This window comes from Tauraco erythrolophus, chromosome 22 (genome assembly GCF_009769465.1).
Source record: "Tauraco erythrolophus isolate bTauEry1 chromosome 22, bTauEry1.pri, whole genome shotgun sequence".
NCBI classification, from domain to species: Eukaryota; Metazoa; Chordata; class Aves; order Musophagiformes; family Musophagidae; genus Tauraco; species Tauraco erythrolophus.
Genome location: NC_141486.1, coordinates 862,550 through 880,100, shown reverse-complemented (window position 1 = coordinate 880,100; position 17,551 = coordinate 862,550). Strand labels below are relative to the sequence as shown.

At 60.3% G+C, this 17,551-nt stretch overlaps 2 protein-coding genes across 3 annotated transcripts; one reads left to right on the top strand and one right to left on the bottom strand.

Moving 5' to 3' along the window:
• Window positions 1-1,844: 1,844 nt before the first annotated feature.
• Window positions 1,845-7,048, bottom strand: LOC147527198 (ectonucleoside triphosphate diphosphohydrolase 8-like). The gene is given in 10 exon segments (XM_086625440.1): window positions 1,845-2,054; window positions 2,422-2,559; window positions 2,867-2,977; window positions 3,297-3,560; window positions 4,543-4,773; window positions 4,901-4,965; window positions 4,968-5,059; window positions 5,363-5,513; window positions 6,154-6,271; window positions 6,923-7,048. Coding segments are annotated over 10 exon segments (1,506 nt in total).
• A 4,656-nt stretch (window positions 7,049-11,704) lies between these two features.
• On the top strand, window positions 11,705-17,551 carry ENTPD8 (ectonucleoside triphosphate diphosphohydrolase 8). Of its 2 annotated transcripts, none has more exons than XM_086625139.1 (9): window positions 11,705-11,824; window positions 12,255-12,372; window positions 13,433-13,583; window positions 14,116-14,275; window positions 14,795-15,025; window positions 15,678-15,941; window positions 16,354-16,464; window positions 16,592-16,726; window positions 17,360-17,551. In XM_086625139.1, the coding sequence occupies exons 1-9, from the start codon at window positions 11,705-11,707 to the stop codon at window positions 17,549-17,551; spliced, it is 1,482 nt and encodes a 493-aa protein (XP_086481265.1). The 2 variants fall into 2 exon arrangements, with proteins under 2 accessions (XP_086481265.1, XP_086481266.1); XM_086625140.1 differs by having other exon boundaries at window positions 14,795-15,040; window positions 15,696-15,941.

The following is a 17,551-nucleotide window of genomic DNA, read 5'->3' as shown; positions in this document are numbered from 1 at the left end:
AAGAAATTCTTCCCTCCGAGGGTGGTGAGGCACTGGAGCAGGTTGCCCAGAGAAGCTGTGGATGCCCCATAGAATCAAAGAATCACAGAATGGTTTGGGTTGGAAGGGACCTCAAAGATCATCCAGTTCCAACCCCCCTGCCATGGCAGCCACAACTTCCCTGGAAGTGTTCAAGGCCAGGCTGGATGAGGCTTTGGGCAACCTGGTGTAGTGGAAGGTGTCCCTGCCCATGGCAGGGGGGTTGGAACTAGATGATCTTTAAGGTCCCTTCCAACCCAAACTGTTCTATGACTCTATCAATCTATGATCTCATCTCATCTCATTTCCCTTTTCTTCCGGGATAAGCGATCAGTGTTCCTGAGTGTCTTCCTGGAGACAATGTTGTCCCACTAGCAGAAGGCTGGGACACCAGGGGCATCAGGCTGAGACTCCAGCGGGCTGCAATTCCTGCCCTGGCCCTGCACATGCGCCTGAGCCAGGTCCTGCCCATGACCGTGCCCTTGCCTTTGCCTTTGGTTCTGCTCCTTCGTTATCTGCCCCACGATGAGTCATCCGTTATTTGCCTCCCGGCAGCAGGGAGCTGACCTTTGGTGTCTCTGCAGAAAGGCAGGTGTCTCGCAGCTCTCCTCATCCAAATAAACATTGTAAAAGGCGGAGAATGAGGAAATGCCTGTTACTTTGCCCCTGAACAGTTACCAGTTTATTGTTTCCACCTCGCAGGTAAGGGCTGGTGATGACGATGGGGACTCAGGGGAGAATCAACATTGCTCAGTGCCACGGGAGATGCCTCTGGAGATCTTGCAGTGTCTGCCAGACCTCGGAGAGGAGCCAGCAGGCACAAGAACAGGCCTTTTCCTTCTGAGAGCCAGAGTATCTCACCTCACCCATCCACTGGCTGCCAGTGGGACACCCCAAAAATGTAAGAGGGACCCTGGGAGCTGGCCCCGACATGTTCCTGCAGCCTTCCCAAATAGCCCTGTGTGCTGAAAAGGGAGGGTGAGATGTCTGCTGGGCACAGGCACGGGGCACAGCCGGACTGGAGAGGAACCTTGTGCAGGAGAGCAGAGGGCTGCTGCCATCCCCCACCTCACAGGGCTTCTCAGTCCTGGGCACAGCCTGAGTCCCATGTACCGAGCTGGCTTCCCCCCATAGCTCCAATGCCACTGCCCCTCTGGCTGGAATGGAATGGAATGGAATAGAATAGAATAGTACATTTTCAGTTGGAAGAGACCTACAGTGACCATCTAGTCCAACTGCTTGACCACTTCAAGGCTGACCAAAAGTTAAAGCATGTTGTTAAGGGCATTGTCCAAATGCCTCTTAAACACTGCCAGGCCTGGGGCATTGTCCACCTCTCTAGGAAGCCTGTTCCAGTGTTTGACTACCCTCTCGGTGGCCATGGGCTGTGCAGACCCTTGCCTCAGGCTGCAGTAGGATCCATCTGCCCCACATGGGGTATCTGCTGTAGGCTGTTAGCAGCCTCGTGATGACCCTGTTGCTGCCAGACACCCCATCTCTCTTTCCTGACCCACCATCTCCAGCTGCCCCACATCACCATGGTCCCCACACCCCCAGCGCTGAGCCCATGCCCCACACGGCCATGCCCTCCCTCCTAGAGCATCTCCAACCAGCAGTGAGGGACAGGAAAACCAGACAGCACAGAGCTACAAAGAGGATTTTTTCAAAGCCTGGGCTGGTTCCAGCTCACCAGGCCAGGACACAGGTGCCCCACATTACAAGTTCACAGCTCCTGGACATGTTGGGGTGATTCTCCAGTCTGCAGCTCCTCAGACAAGTGTGGCCACAGGAGTAAGTGGCCTCAGCAGCCTCTGGAGCCAGTGCTGCTAGAGACTCTCATAACCGGAGGAGTTCTTCTGGCAGCAGAAGACTGTGAGCAGGCAGAAGATGAGGATGAGCATGATGGCCAGTAAAACCGTGGCTACTATCCAGTTGCTTTTCCGGAGCCCTTCAACTCTCTGGGGAGTCTCTGAGGGAATCATGTTGGTGAGATTGAGCATGTAGCCCAGAGTCCAGCCCGCATCTACGCCAGCGACCTGTGCAGACAGAGGAGGAAGAGGGATGTGAAAGGCTGCGAAGCACCAGGCAAGCTGGAGAGCTAGAGGAGACCTTTGCTGCTGCACCCCCTGCTCCTGCTCCACAGCCACCATGTCTGTGCACACCGTGGGCTGCAGACACCCCGCTGCTGAGACAAGCTGGGGGAGGCACAAACGGCCCAGGCCAGATGTCCCAGCAAGGGCCTGAAAGGGTTAACTCGAGGGTTGCTTCATCTCGCTGCCCTGGACCACGCTGCCCGGTTACCCCCTGCTCCCCCACTCAGGCTGGGCAGGGGCAGGGCAAGGTGGGCACGAACCATTTCACTGCACAAAGCTGGGAGCTGGGGGCTGCCGGGCGCTTCCCTACCTGCCGGACGAAGTGGATGTGAAGCCACGTTGTGTCGTTGAACTTGTAGCCGTGCAGGAGAAGGGTGAGGGCGTAGGAGCTGGCTGCACAGGCGTCGCGGAGGTGGGTCCTGTTCACGGCGGGGAACTCCTTCTGCACCTGCAGAGGTGGAAGAGCCGGGGGGCTGCCAGCACGGAGCAGTGCTCGGTGCACCCACCCTGCGGGGAAGAGCCCCGCAGCGCGGCTGGGAGCAAAGAGCCAGCAGTGCCTGGGCTCGGGGAGCAAGGAGGACGTGGGAGGCTGCGGGCTGCTCTCCCACCGCTCCCTGTCCAGAGATCTTCATCCTCCCCCAGCTCTCTCCAGCTGCCATCTGCACAGCAGAGGACGGGCTCCAGCTGAGCCCTTGGGCTGCCCAGCAGCCAGGGGGAACATGGCAGGGGCTGGCATGTCCTAGGCAGGATCTCACCTTCTCCCAGCTGCTGGTGCAGAACTGCCCGATGGTGGCATTGACGGAGCTCAGCGACTGTCCTCCGGTCAGGTTCAGAAAGTGAAGGCTGTGATAAAACCCCGAAAAGGCCTGCGGGTGTTTAACAGCAAAGGCAGCAGGTCAGTGGAGCAGCCGGGCCCCTGCCACCCCCCACCCCTGACCTCCTGGGAGGGAGCCCCGGGGCTGCTCCCCACACCAAAAGAGACTGGTGCTGTGACAACAGGGGTCAGGGTCTGCCTGGCACGCCGGCGAGCACCCTGCACGTCTCCGTGCATCCGGCACGTCCCAGCTTTCAGGGCTGGCACTAGTCAGACTCTTCTACAGCAGTTTTTTCTGGGGTCTTGGTCAGCCTCTGGTGTCCCGAAACCCCACAGCCCCACCCACAGCCGCGGGGACGGAGGCTCCTTACGAAGAACTGTCCCCGCACGGGCGGCTGATAGACCCCGTTGAACCCGCACGTCCCGTTGGCCCCACAGCTGAAGTTGAAGAGTTTCTGGATGGCGGTGCTGCACGCCGCTGGGTCCCCCGTCCCCGTCACCGTGAGGACCTCTGCAGAGCTGGGTGTGCTCGGGGCATGGACACAGGGACTGTCATAGAGGTCTGCCGTGGTGATGTTCTCCTGGTATCCCTTGGGGTAGCAGGGGTGCGATATCTCCTGGGCAGACGGGCTGCTCTGGAGAGAGCAAGAGCTGTTAGCATTGCCTTGGTGCTGAGGATGAAGATGGAAAGGAGAGAAACAGCCCACAGACAGCGCCTGTTCCCACACCCAGAGGCAGGACGCTAGCATGGTAGCCCCCCCACCCAGGGGATCTCTTCCATGAGGAGCAGGCACAGAATCATGGGGACAAGCACGGCACGACCACGCTCTGGTCAGGGATCAGCTACAGCGACAGTCACATGCCCAGAGCCTCAGGGCTTTGGACCCTGTGCTGAGTGCAGACCCATTTTGTCCCCACCCCTCCTTCGTAGGGTCACCAGACTTGGGGAGAGCCAAGGCTAAAAAGCCATTTAAGCAAAATCAAAACGGATGCTGATTTCTCTCTGCAACATGCTCTGGACATGATCTTTTGCCAGCATGAGATGGTGTTCAGCCCTCACCCACAGCCAAGCTATGGACATGAGGGTCTCCTGTGCAGCAACACCACCTGCCTTGCCTCTCCCATGCCCAAAGCCTACTGCTGAAGACCAGCCTCTTCAGATTTCTTCCCATAAAACCAACTTATTCATTATCACACCAGTGCTAAAAAATCTTGCTGGGTCTTCCCCAACCTCCCAGCACCCAGCAGGTTCCCTCCTCCAGGACTGGGTCCTTCCAGCCCCCTGTGACTGAGGCTGGGCTGACACATCCCCTCCATCAGGACAGCGATGGAGATCCGGTGGGCAGGATGGCCCTGGGACAGAGGCCCCAGACATCCACCATCCCAGCAACATCTGCAGTCAGGCATCCTGTTTTGGGGTGTCCACCTCAGCTCTCTTGGAACACCCCTGGGATGGCTCCTGCCATGGTGGCCCTGTTGTGTCCACCCTCCTCACCAGGGTTTGCACAAAGGCACAGGGAGCCCAGGGGCCATCACACCCAGTGGATGCTGCCTGCCCAGCTCAGTGTGGTCGGGGCTCAGTCTCCAGTGGAGAAGCACAAGGCTGGAGGTGGTTACCTGGTGTAAGGATGCCATCAGCATCTTCAGGGCTTGCTTCTGCCCGTAGCAGAGGTAACTGTGGGTGTAAATGGAGTAGTTGGTCCCATACAACCTGAGACGGGCTCTTGTGCTGCTGTCATCTATGGCGGTCCCGGGAAGGAACGTGATCTGGGTTGAAGCCCCACCAAGGTCCAGAGCTCCGACCACATCCTCTGCCAGTGGATGGGTCCATTTGCCTGTGAAGGAGCACTGCCCAGCACCAGGAGTCACCCACAGGGACCTGGCACAGGGTGACCACAGGGATATCGGCTTCCCAGCCCAGACCGCAGCACAGCAGAGAGGGCAGACCCCCCCTGCCCCCTCCCACAGCCCACACCTTGATGAGGGTCTCCAGCAGGTAGTTGACGGTGATCCAGCCAAAGGAGCCCTCCTCATTCCCGTCAGGATCCGAGCTCCGCGGAAGTCCACAGGGTACTTGCCAATGGCCTTGGCCACCTCGGCCAAGACCTGCTCAGCCTTGGTGCTGTTCTGCTCCCTGCCCAGGGAAGGAGACAGAGACCGTGTGGGGCAGGAGGTGATGGCTGGGGAGCTCTCAGAGCCGGGCTGACAGCAAGAGGCTGCGTCGTCTGCCACAGAGCAAGCAGTTCTCTTGGACGCCCCAGTGGATGGCAGACATGGCCCATCACCATGGCCCTGCCTGGGCAGCAGCCCCCCATGTCCTCAGCCCCCTGTCCCCCCTGTACCCCCGTGCCCCCAGCCCCCCATCCCAGCCCCCTGCACTGGCTCTGATGCAGAAACGTGTGGTAGGGAGGGGGCAGGAGGTGGTCAGCTCTGGTACCTCAGCAGCCGCATGCCCGCTGTGGCCCCCAGGTAGGTGGGGGTCTCCCGCTGCTGTTCTGCTGGGACGATCTTCATGGCCTCATCCAGGCAGGGCTTCAGGCTGGCTCCAGCCCCAGCTGGGTTGTCTGAGTAGCTGGAGATGCCGGGTCCTGCAAGAGGGCACCCGTGATGGAGTGAGCTCAGTGCCACCCAGGAGGGACAGGGCAGTGGGACACATTCACCCGTTCCCCAGGCCCAGGGAGCACTCTGGACCTCCTTGGCAATACCCAGATGTCCCAGTCACAGCCCAAAACTGGTGAGTTTGGTGCCATACAGGTACCCAAAAGGCAACTGCCGACCCAAAGCGCAGTCAGGAGCCGCATACAAAAAACCACCCTGTAATGTTCAGGGGCTTCTGCAGAGGTTTTAGGAGCACTTGTGGGAACATGTTAGGAAAGAAGCTGTGAAGACCTGTTGTGGGAACAAGCGCCAAGGAAACAGTTGCAAACTCGGCACACCCAGCATCCTGAACTGTGAGTTGATGCAGAACCACCAGCTGCAAGACTGGACTGGCTCCAGGAACCACGTTAAGTGGGTCTCAAATTCCTTACCCACCCCTGGATCCCCAAATTACTGTAGGGCTCCCTAAGGTGCAAACCTTCCCTCCCATCAATGTCCTCTGGCTCTTCCACCAGGCCATCTCCCTTTGGCCCAGCATGGGCTGACTCAGACCACCGACGATGCTGTGGGAGCCGGGGACAGTGACCCAGAGGCTGGGTGAGGGGGATGGCCACGTCCTGCCGCACTCACCGGACACGGTGCAGGCCTCCACCTGGGAGACGATGCCGGTGCCGTTCTCCTTGTCTGCGGGCCACCGGTAGATGTAGAGAGCCGTGTGCGTGGAGCCGGCGTCAAACACCAGACCATACTGGGGAGGCAGAGGGGACACGGGGTCACGGCACGTTTGGGGCTGCACCACGTGCCACGGGGCGTTCTGGGAGCATCGGCTCCCATTTCCCATGTGTGAATGTGAGGTTTGCACGTCCAACCCCGCTTTAGCAGCCCCGCTCAATCTCTATCCCCCCGATTCTGCGCAGGAGGGGCAGGCGAGCGGGTGAGCAGGGTGCTCTGCAGAGCAGGGAGGCACCAGGCACGTCCCACCAGGCTCAGGCTGCCAAAGCTGCTCCCAGACCTTCAGGAGCGGCAAATCTCACAAACTCGGACTCTTTTATAACAGCTTGCAAAAGCCATCGGAGAGCAACAGGAGAGAGAGATGAAAACCCACCACATGCTTGGGATGTCTGAAAGCAAAGAGGAAAGTGCTGGGGGGACACACGATGGAGCAGCCCCGGGACTAAGGCTGCTCTTCTCTCTTCCATCCTTAGCAAAGAGCCAGGACTGTGGTTTAGGGGGGTGGTTGATCTGCCCAGTCCTACCTCTGTTAGGTTAAGCCCAGAAAAGCTAAGCTGGTTATAGGAAGACTTGCAAGCCGAGAGGAAGGCAGGGCTGGTGGAAGGATGAGAGGTGGGAAGGGGCTGGTGGTCATTCCCCGGCTCCCCCAGGCCTCACTGGCACCTACTTTGCTCCTCGTAGGAAGGGCGGCATCCTTCAGCGGGGTGAGGACGAGGAGGAAGACGGCCACCCCCAGCACTCCCAGCAAGACCGCCGAGCTCCAGCCCACGGCCCCGAGCAGGCACGGCCGCATCCCAGCACCGGGCTGTGGGGAGGGACACGCTTGGCATGGGCAGCCCTGACCCACCCGCCCCTGCCCCAGCTCTCCGCCTTCCCCCGGGGTCCCCTTCTCCCGGCCGCTCGGGAGCCGCGCATCCCCGGCATGAAGCCCTGCGACACCGCGAGCCGCCCCTGGACCGGCACCGGAGCAACATCCCGGGCCGAGCGGGGCCCAGCCGAGCCGGCAGCTCCGCTCCCGCGAACGGGGCAGGGAAAGCCCTTCCCGGGACAGCCTCCCTCCCGCCCGGCCCTCGGGGAGGGGGTGCCCGCGGTCCCGGCCAGCCCCCGCCGTACCTGTGCCGGGAGCACCCCGGCTTCCTCGGGCGTGGGTGCACCGAGCCGGGCACCGCTGCTGCCCCCGCAACCCCCCCGCCCCGGGCACGGCCTCCGGGCAGCCCCGCCCGCCCTGCCCGCCCCCAGCCCGGCGCCGCGACGCAAAGCGAAAGCGCGGCCCGGGCCGGCCGCGGATGTCCGGGTTCCGTCCCGGGAGCGGGGCGCGGGGGGGCGCGGGGGGGCGCGGCGGTACCTCCGCCTGCACCAGCGCAGGGGGGCGGGAACGTGGCCGTGGGAACGGGTCCCTGGCCGTGGGGACAGATAAGTCTGAATAGAAAGGCTGCTGCTAAATTACAAATATAGCATAATAAATAATAAATAATATCTGTTTTCCAAAACTCCAAAACGAGTCTTGGAGAGTTCAATTGCATCAACTTTTCGGGTATCAAGTCCCTGGCCGTGGGGACAGGTGGGTCCCTGGCCATGGGGATGGGTTCCTGGCTGTGAGGACAGATGGGTCTCTGGTAGTGGGGATGGGTCCCTGGATGTGGGGATGTGTCCCTGGCTGTGAGGACAGATGGGACTCTGGTAACGGAGATGGGACCCTGGCCATGGGAACAGGTCCCTGGTTGTGGGGATAGGTGGGACCCTGGCCATGGGAATGGCTCCCTGGCTGTGGGGACAGGTGGGACCCTGGCCATGGCAATGGGTCCCTGGTTGTGCGAACATGTCCTTGGCTGTAGGGACAGGTCCCTGGCCATGGAGACAAGTGGGTCCTTGGCTGTCAGGTCAGGTCCCTGACAGACAGGATCCTGGCAATGGGGACGAGTCCTTGGCTGTGAGGACAGACAAGACCCTGGCCATGGGGATGGGTCCCTGGCCATGGGGACAGATGGGATGCTGGTAATGGAGATGGGATCCTGGCCATGGGGATGGGTCCCTGGCTGTGGGGACAGGTCCTTGGTCATGGAGACAAGTGGGTCCTTGGCTGTGGGGATGGGTCCCTAGCCATGGGGACAGGTCCCTCCTGTTTCTGTCCTGGGCTCCTCTGCCAGCCTGGCCCTGCCTGCAGTGGGGCGGTGTGGGGCACGGCAGAGCCAGGTGACAGCAGGGTGCGGCGTGGCAGGCTCGGCCCATGCTTCCCCTTGCAGTGTGTCTATGCAGCGGGTGTGGGGCAGGGATGTCCGTGGGGCTCCCGGATCTCCACCGCTGCCTTCGTCCCGGGGCCAGCCGGCTCCCAGCCTTCCCGAGGGGCAGAGGCTCGGGCTGGGCTTGTCGTGAGCTTCCCAGGGAGCTGCCCCCCCGCTGAACCCTCCCCGAGCGGGGCAGGCACCCCAACACCCCCGCGGTGGAGGTCTCCCAGGCAGACCCGCTCCTCCAGCAGCGAAATGGTTAACGCCGGACGCTATTTCCACCCCGGCGGTCCAGCCTCAGCCCTGTTGCCTCCCGGACAAGCTCCCTCCCGGGCAGGTTGCTGGTCCGGGGCCAAGGGGAGGGCCGCACCGGGGACTCGGGGCAGCCTTTGTCCCAGGAACGGGGCTCCGCGCTCCAGGTACGCGCCGACACCGGGGCGAGCGCGGCGGTGCCCGGAGCAGCAGGCGGGAGCAGCCGGGGTGAGCCGCGGGCAGGGGAGGGGGCCGGGGTGCCCCCGGCCGGAGCCGTGCTCGGAGGGGTGCCGGGGGGGCTCTGACCAGGTGCGCCCGGGCAGCAGCGGGGCCCGGGGTGCGGGTAAACACTCTCCGAGGGCTGGAGGGGCGGCGGGGGGGGGAGCTGGGGCGGCCGCCCGCTGCCCCACGGGGGGCACGGGGCACGGAGGGGGCATAGGTCGGGCACGGAGGGCACTGGCCAGCCCCAGTGGTGGGAGAGATGGGAGGCAGGGAACTGCTCTGCCAGGCAACGATGCTCCCGGCATTCCCGTTCACCCTCTTTCTTAGAATCTTAAGAACCCTTTCAACTTTGAAATCCTAAAAGTGCAGGGAGGGGAAGGCGGCTTCCTGTTTTCCTGAACAACAGACAGTTTCAATCCAGCAATGCCTCTGAGCCTCTCCTTCTGAATGTTGAGGGGCTTTCTGTCCCTCCTGGCGTGGGACGCTCCAAGGAGAGGGACCCTGCAAGGTGAGGGACCCTGCAAGGTGAGGGATGTCCGCGGGTGTTTGCAGAGCACTTTGTCGTGCCTGGTCGTACACAAGCGAGTGCAGCACTGGCCCCAGCCCCGTGCGCAGCTGTGAACTTTCCACACGTGGAAACGGCCGGGCATTGCTCGTTGTGGCGTCGTGCCTTGTCTTCAGCTCTGGAGGCATCACCACCGACAGCAGCATCCCTGCTGCTCAGCTGAACCTGCCACGTAGGGTAGCGGGTATCAGTGTGGGCCAGCCCTGAGGTGCCCCTGAAAGGCTGGGCAGATGGATCAGCTTCTCACCTGCCTCTTGCCTTGTTTTCCACCCATTGGGCTCCCTCCTCGTGCCCTGCTCCCCTTCCCAGGCCGTGCTGGCTCTGTGCTGCCTTCAGAATTTCCTTCCTGCCCAGTCAAACTGGAAATCAGGCCCTGCCAGAGGAGGTGGGGTTCGTTTCTCACCCGCCGCTGCATGCAGGACAATGCAGTTTATCACCATTTCTTATCGTTGCATCACATGGCACCTGGGACAGAATTTCCCAGCATGTTGGCTGTGACTTTTGCCATTGCTGTATTCCCTGGAGCAGGGGATCACATCCCAACGGCATGGTTTTATCTGGGCAAACTCTATCAGGGCTGGTAGGACTGGAGATGTGACAATACAGGGATTCATCAGCTGCTTCCATATGGTCTCTTCTGGCCATAGCCACCAGACAGGGGAGGGCTCCTGGCTGGAGGGTATGGTCTGATAAGGGTTTCCTGTAGTCCCGTGTCCCATGACGTGGGTCAAGAACAGCCGTCGTGCATCATTATACAGCTCATGTCACGCAGGAGATCGATCACCCTTGTTCATCACCGGCGTGTTGTTTTGGAGTCAGCATCTCCTTTGACCTTGCCAAAGGTCTTTCCTCTCCTATTCCAGCTGCTGACCTGGCCTGACAAAAGGGCGAGGGAATTCCTCTGTGTTTTTATGAACTCACGGGAGAATTGCACAGCCAAGTGACAGCATTCAGGCGCCACCCCAAAGCTCTGGCTGGGTTAAATCTCTTCTCTAGGCTGTGTCCAGGGCTCTCAGGACATCTACCGCTCAGCTGGAGTCTGGCTTGCAGCTCAACGCCATGGAGGAGGTCAGCCCAGCTCCCTGCAGGGATGCTGCCTGTGCGGCGGTGCAGGAGGAGGAGGGAGAGCTGTAGGTGTAGAAAACCACCCCTGGACTGGCCATGGGGTGCTGAGCAGGTGGCGTGTCAGGTGCTGTGTGCTGAAGCCTTTGCAGGGAACCAGACCCTTTGGCTTTGCTGCTCTGCTGCAATTTCTTACGGATGCCTCAGGGCTGATTCTGCTGGGAGCTGAGCTCCGGCCGGACGAGCGGGAGGTGCAGGACCTCCCCTGTTCCCCACTGGCCTTGCCTGCCTGTGCAATGCTATCACTGTTGGCGTGCCAGCTTGGCTACGGGGCTGTGTGTTTCTGCCTCTGCCCTTCTGCCTGCCCTTGGGACTGCAGGAGAGGCTTGGAGACCGCCTGCAGGCAAGGACACCATCCCTGCGTGGGTGCTGTGGCATCACTGAGAGCCGAGGAGAGCTGGGCCAGGCAGGAGACACGTGGCTGGAGATGCTATTCCCTTGCCTGGTGCAGAGAGGACCCTCTCAAGGGCAGTCTGGGACTGTTGGGCAACAGATGGTACCTGATGGTCCCAAGTCTCGTGGGACACGTGTTGCAAGGGTGCAGGGTACGACGGCATGTGGGTGCCAGTGGGATGCAGCTCTGCATCCATCTCTGGAGGGGGTGACCACACTGGGAACCTGCCAGGGCATGGTCCTGCACCCAGTCTGGGACTCTCGTTAGCCACTGCCAGACTTGCCCCAGGGATGTTGCTGGGAGAGGAGATGCTGACCAGACCAACCACTCAGCCAGTAGTTTGAGCAGGGCAGAGGGATGGGGTCCAGGCTGTATGCCAGGAGAGTCCTGAAGGGCTGCAGTTGAGAAGACAGGGCTGAAAAAGCCATGCTGAAATCCTCCAGGGAGGGAGTGCTCAGAAGGACAGGGTGTCCCAGCCCCGAGACTGCCAAGAATCTCCCATAAGAGCAGCTGTGCACTGGAGAATGGCTTCAAGCCCTTGTTAAGGAAGCGGAAAGTCCCATCTTGACAAGTCCCATATCCATCCACGAGATTTGCACTTCAAAACTGGCCTTGAAATGCAGAGCTGTGAGCTGGGGGTTGGGGCTGTTCTTGCAGGTCAGAGGAGGAATGGACTACAAAGCCAAGGCCATTGCAGGTCTCCTGGCAGCCACTTGTGTCTTCAGCGTCATCGCCCTCATTCTGAGCGTCGTGAACGTGACGGACGTGCTTCTGCCTCCCAGCACCAAGGTAGGGCCCTCAGGAGGGGCGCAGCTGCCCGCTCTCGCTTGGGTGCTGGCTGCCCCTTGGTGCTGGGTTTTCCCCAGGTTTCAGGCAGACTGTGCCGTTTGTCACCGAGATGGGGACAAACACCTGCGCAGGCTGGTGTCCCAGGTGGGTCTGGTTTGGTCCCTGTGACTGGCCCTGCAGCACACACAGCCTTTTCATCACCGAGCATCGCCAGCTCAAACGGTTTGCGATGGAGCCTTGGCCCCGACACAGCTGGCATCAGTGCCAACGCCACAGGGCTTTCTCTGCTCTGGTGACACTCTTCGTTTGGCCACTTGAGGTTCTTCTGCCCACCAGGAGCTCTGCCAGCTCTCCTGGAGCTCCAGTCGCTCTGTGGCAGGTGAAGCTGGCTTGCACCCCCTGACACCCCGTGTCCCCTCTGCCTCCCCAGTACGGTCTGGTGTTTGACGCCGGCTCCACGCACACGTCTCTCTACATCTACCGGTGGCCCGCGGACAAGGAGAACGGCACCGGCATTGTCTCCCAGGTGGAGGCCTGCACCGTGTCTGGTAAGTGTGGCAGAAGGTGGCTGTCCCCCTCCCCTGCCCCTGCTCAGCTGGGGGATGCCAGGGCTGGCTGGTGGCGGTGCTTGCCAGGGTGGCTGTCCCATGGCGCCAGCTGGCTGGGTCATGCCATGCACGGTAAATGGTAAATGTCCCAAAGGGGGTTTATTCATTGGATGTTTAGAAATACGCAAAGAGGCATTTATTGCTATTATTTTATTATTTATTACTGCAAAGGTGCTGTCGGGCTTTGGCACAAGGACTGGTCTCTCTGCAGGAAAGGACTGGGCTAGCGAGGGCAGGTCGGGTCAGCTAAATGGCACACGGAGCTGGGCTGGGACTGGCAAAGGCCACTAGGCCAGGGCAGAGGTGCCTGGGCAGGGGGTGAGGGAGTCAGAGCTCGCCTCAACCTCACGTCCAGGCTCCGTGGCGGTGCCATGGCAGTTACTGGTTAACTGCAAAGGTCTGGCAGAGGGCAAAGAGTAACAGAGAGGGTGCGTGGGCTAATGGCAATAACGGTGTGCAAAGCCCAGGAGAAGGTAAATAGTGATATTTCTCCCCAGAGCCTGTCCCTGCCCGGCACAGGACCATGCTGGGTGCTCAGATCTGGTGCCACCCTCTAAAAATAGGAACTCAAACAAGCTGTGCAGAGGGCACCTCTGTGTGCGCGGATCGGCTCCGTGCGCCCTCCCAGCAGGACGAAGGGGAGCCTGCCCCTTCCCCGGGGAAATCAGGAACTGCTCTGTTTGTCGAGCGAGTCCCGCGGGACTGGCTGGCCACGCTCGGGCAGTGCCACCTCCCTGGGGTTAAGCACGTGCTCAGCACCACAAAACACACAGCGCAGCCCTCCCGCTCCATCCAGAGCCGGAGCCATGGTCGCAGCACGTGCTGCCTCCAGGCAGGCTGGCTCTGAGCGCTGCCCTGCCAGGGACACCCTTGGCAAAGGCACAGCTGGCCTGGGTCCACCAGGAAAAACCCCGGGAGCTCTCCTGGCGGATGTGTGTCCCACTGCCCTGTCCCTCCTGGGTGGCACAGAGCTCGCTCCATCACGGGTGCCCTCTTGCAGGATCCGGCATCTCCAGCTATGCAGACAACCCGGCTGGGGCTGGAGCCAGCCTGAAGCCCTGCCTGGATGAGGCCATGAAGATCGTCCCGACGAAGCAGCAGCGGGAGACCCCCACCTACCTGGGGGCCACAGCGGGCATGCGGCTGCTGAGGTACCGGCACTGCCTGGAGCCGACCACCTCCTGCCCCCTCCCCACCACACGTTTCTGCATCAGAGCCAGTGCAGGGGGCTGGGATGGGGGGCTGGGGCATGGGGGGCACAGAGGGCTGAGGACATGGGGGGCTGCTGCCCAGGCAGGCTATTGTGATGGGCAGAGCATCCATGTCTGCCATCCACTGGGGCATCCAAGAGAACTGCTTGCTGTGCCCGTGGGGAACCCCCAGCCCATTCCGGCCCCAGCCCCGGAGGTGGAGGAACCTCCTTGCCAGTCTCACATTAACCTTCCCACGTGCTCAGGCAGAGCTGCTGGCAGCATTTTCAGGGAGACCCAACACAGCAGTCGAGGGATTTGGCACCTCGCAGGAGCCAACAGCAGGCAGGGCAGTGGTGGATGGGGATGTGCCCGTCTCGGAGCAACCCTGCTCCATGGCAGAAGACACAGCCTCTTGCTGTCAGCCCAGCTCCGAGAGCTCCCCAGCCATCACCTCCTGCCCCACACGGTCTCTGTCTCCTTCCTTGGGCAGGGAGCAGAACAGCACCAAGGCCGAGCAGGTCTTGGCCGAGGTGGCCAAGGCCATTGGCGAGTACCCTGTGGACTTCTGTGGGGCTTGGATCCTGACGGGGAACGAGGAGGGCTCCTTTGGCTGGATCACCGTCAACTACCTGCTGGAGACCCTCATCAAGGTGTGGGCTGTGGGAGGGGGCAGAGGGAGGGTAAGCAGTGTGTACATCCCTGTCTGAGCTACACCCAGGTTCATTCCCAGAGCAGAGAAAAATGTAGGTTTAGGGTATTTGTCACCCAAATAACTGTAGGCTGTGGCTGTGAACCGCAGATTCAACTCCACCGATGTGATTAACAGAATCGAGGGTCTTTGTGTCCAGCTCAGCCTGGCCCTGTGCTCTCCACTTCCATATCCATCGATTTTGGTATCACAGGGATGCAGCAATATCAGATCCCCGATGAATGTGTTACTCTTTCCATCCTCAAAGCCTCTGGGTCCCAGCTGACGTGCAGCAGCCAAGGAGCCAGACCTCAGTGCTACATGGGGGTCTGTGTGGGTCAAGGAGGACCTAGGCAGGAAGGGGTTAAAGAAGATATGGAAGGTCCCTCAGGTGATTCTGAGCCCACAAAACCTTGAGTGAAGGGACAGGCACTGTGACTCCCTCCAGTTCAGACTAACACTTGCCATCTTATGGGGCCAGTTTTCCTTTGCAGAGAAATGGGAACATCCACAGGACACTGAGGTTCTGGGAGCTCTGGACCTTGGAGGCGCCTCCACACAAATAACCTTCCAGCCTGGAGTCACCATTGAGGACAAGAACACCTCTGTCTTCTTCAGGCTGTACGGCAGCAACTACTCGCTCTACACCCACAGCTACCTCTGCTATGGGCGGACGCAGGCCTTGAAGATGCTGCTGGCAGATCTCCACCAGGTACCGCAGCCACTGGTCACCAGGATCTGCTCAACCATTTCCCATTGCCATGAGAAATGTCTTCCAGAAATTTTGGGCATGCCTGTGGAAAAAGGGAATTGGGAGTTTTCACAAATCCAAAACCTGGGAGATTTTATCTACCACACCAAAAAATTCTCTCTTTTGGGTGGACGGTGGTGGTGGTTCCCTGCCAGGGCTCCCTTCTCCCCAGATGTTGACGGGTAATGGCACTTTTCCATCGTTTTCCAAGCCCAGCTGTATCCTTAGGTTCTTCCCTGTCCCCATTCACTTGCCCTTCTTCTGGCCAGAGCCTGCAAGATGCGGTGGGAACAGAGGGAATGGCAAGGGCAACGAGCTCCGGGTGCAGGCAGAGAGCACGTGCTGCCCGCGGGAGCCGGCTGCCATCCCAGCGGGCAGGCACAGCCGGGCAGTGGCATCGCCACCCCAGCACGGCTTGGTGGTGGGGCCGACAGCAGGACGGGCAAAAGCCCTGGGCAGGTTAGTCTTGTAAGGGATGGATCCTGCTTCTCCTCAAATCCTTCTAGGGTCTAGATCCTGCTTTTTGGGAAAGTCTAAGCGCAGGATGAGCTGTGGGGTAGGGTCTCACTGGCATCCCAGGCCAAGCCCTGCTAACGGCTCCCACTCTCTCCAGAGCAGCCCGTCTGCCCAGGAGATATCGCACCCCTGCTACCCCAAGGGATACCAGGAGAACATCACCACGGCAGACCTCTATGACAGTCCCTGTGTCCATGCCCCGAGCACACCCAGCTCTGCAGAGGTCCTCACGGTGACGGGGACGGGGGACCCAGCGGCGTGCAGCACCGCCATCCAGAAACTCTTCAACTTCAGCTGTGGGGCCAACGGGACGTGCGGGTTCAACGGGGTCTATCAGCCGCCCGTGCGGGGACAGTTCTTCGTAAGGAGCCTCCGTCCCCGCGGCTGTGGTGGGGGAGGACAGAGGGTGGCAGTCCCCTTTGCCAGTAGTTGTGGGAAGGGGTGGGGAAGGAGGGGACCCTAGAGCTGGTCCCATCTGCAAACCTCTTCTCCTATGCTAGGAGGGGGCCTCTGCCTCCTGCCATGTCCCAGCCCTCCCTGAGGGAAATAGGAAGATCCTGTCCCAGGGAGCAAGTCTGAGCTAGCTCAGGGTGCGAGCAGCAGCCCCAGGGTTTGTCCACCAGCTCCAAGACTTTCTGGTAGACCATCAAGTGGGTGCTGGATGCAGAAGCCTGGGAATGACATAGGACTGTCCCTAGGCAAGAGGAGTCCCTGGGTCCTTTTACTGGGTGAGGAAGGAGATGCAGTTTTTACCACCTCCCCTTATCCCCCAGGCCTTTGCTGGGTTCTACTACACCTTCCACTTCCTGAACTTGACCAGCCAGCAGTCTCTAAGCAATGTCAACTCCACAGTCCAGACTTTCTGCAAGAAGAACTGGACAGAGGTGAGAGCCTTGTGCTGTCCCAAATCTCTGCCCGGGAAGCGCATGTCCTGCTGTTCCCTGGGCCAGGGAGGGTTTCTGAGCATCTGTCTCATTCCCCATTGCACCGTGTGCCTCAATGGCCCCACAGCTGGAGGAGACCTTCCCGCAGGAGAAGGGGTACCTACACACGTACTGCTCCGCGGCGATTTACATCTTGACGCTGCTGCTCGATGGCTACAAGTTCAACGAGCACACGTGGAGCAGCATCCACTTCAACCAGCAGGTAAAAGCCCTGCGGGGCAGGGAGCTGTGGCCGCATCCTCCCCGTTGGCCGAGGACACATTCAGGAGCAGCATCCCTGGGATCCCCTGCGCCAGAAACGTGTCCTTGTCTCATGCCTGCTGCCCAGTGATCCCAGCGCAGCTTCACTCCTACCTGCCCCCAAACCTCTGACACCAGCTTGTTTCTCACTTACTCTGGTGTAAATGCAATCTAATTTTAAGAGGGTCAGAGAAGCGCAGAGCAGGATTTGGCCACTTTGGTCACTGATGTTGGGCAGAATTGACTTGAGCATCAGAGAGGTGATGGTGGCCCCATGACCCATTTGAACCAGAATATGACCAAATTTGAAGGATCACAGGGGAAGGATGAAAGCTCAGGTCCACAATCCTGTGCAGGTCACAGAGGAACATCTGGATCATCCATGTTCTGCTGCCATTTAGCCTTTGGGAAGTGGGGAGAGGAAGCGCTCTGCGTAAGTGGTGCTGGTTTAGATGGGGTTCATCAAAGCCAGGTCCATGTGTGAAATGGCAGCTGAGGCAGCTTATGGGAGAGGTGTCCAGCAGTCCTTTGCGCTGAAGCTACTGGTGCCTGGGAGAGGCACTTTTGGATGATCTGCTCTGCTCTCTCACCTCAGGCAGCAAACACGGACATTGGATGGACGCTGGGCTTCATGCTGAACTTCACCAACATGATCCCCACGGAGGCTCTGGAACACGTCAAGGGGCACCAGCCCAGTGTGTGGGCAGGTGTTGTCTCCTTCATCGTGCTGGCCATAGTGGCAGGTCTGGTGGCCATTTTCCTCCAGTATTTCTGGAAAACCAAGTAG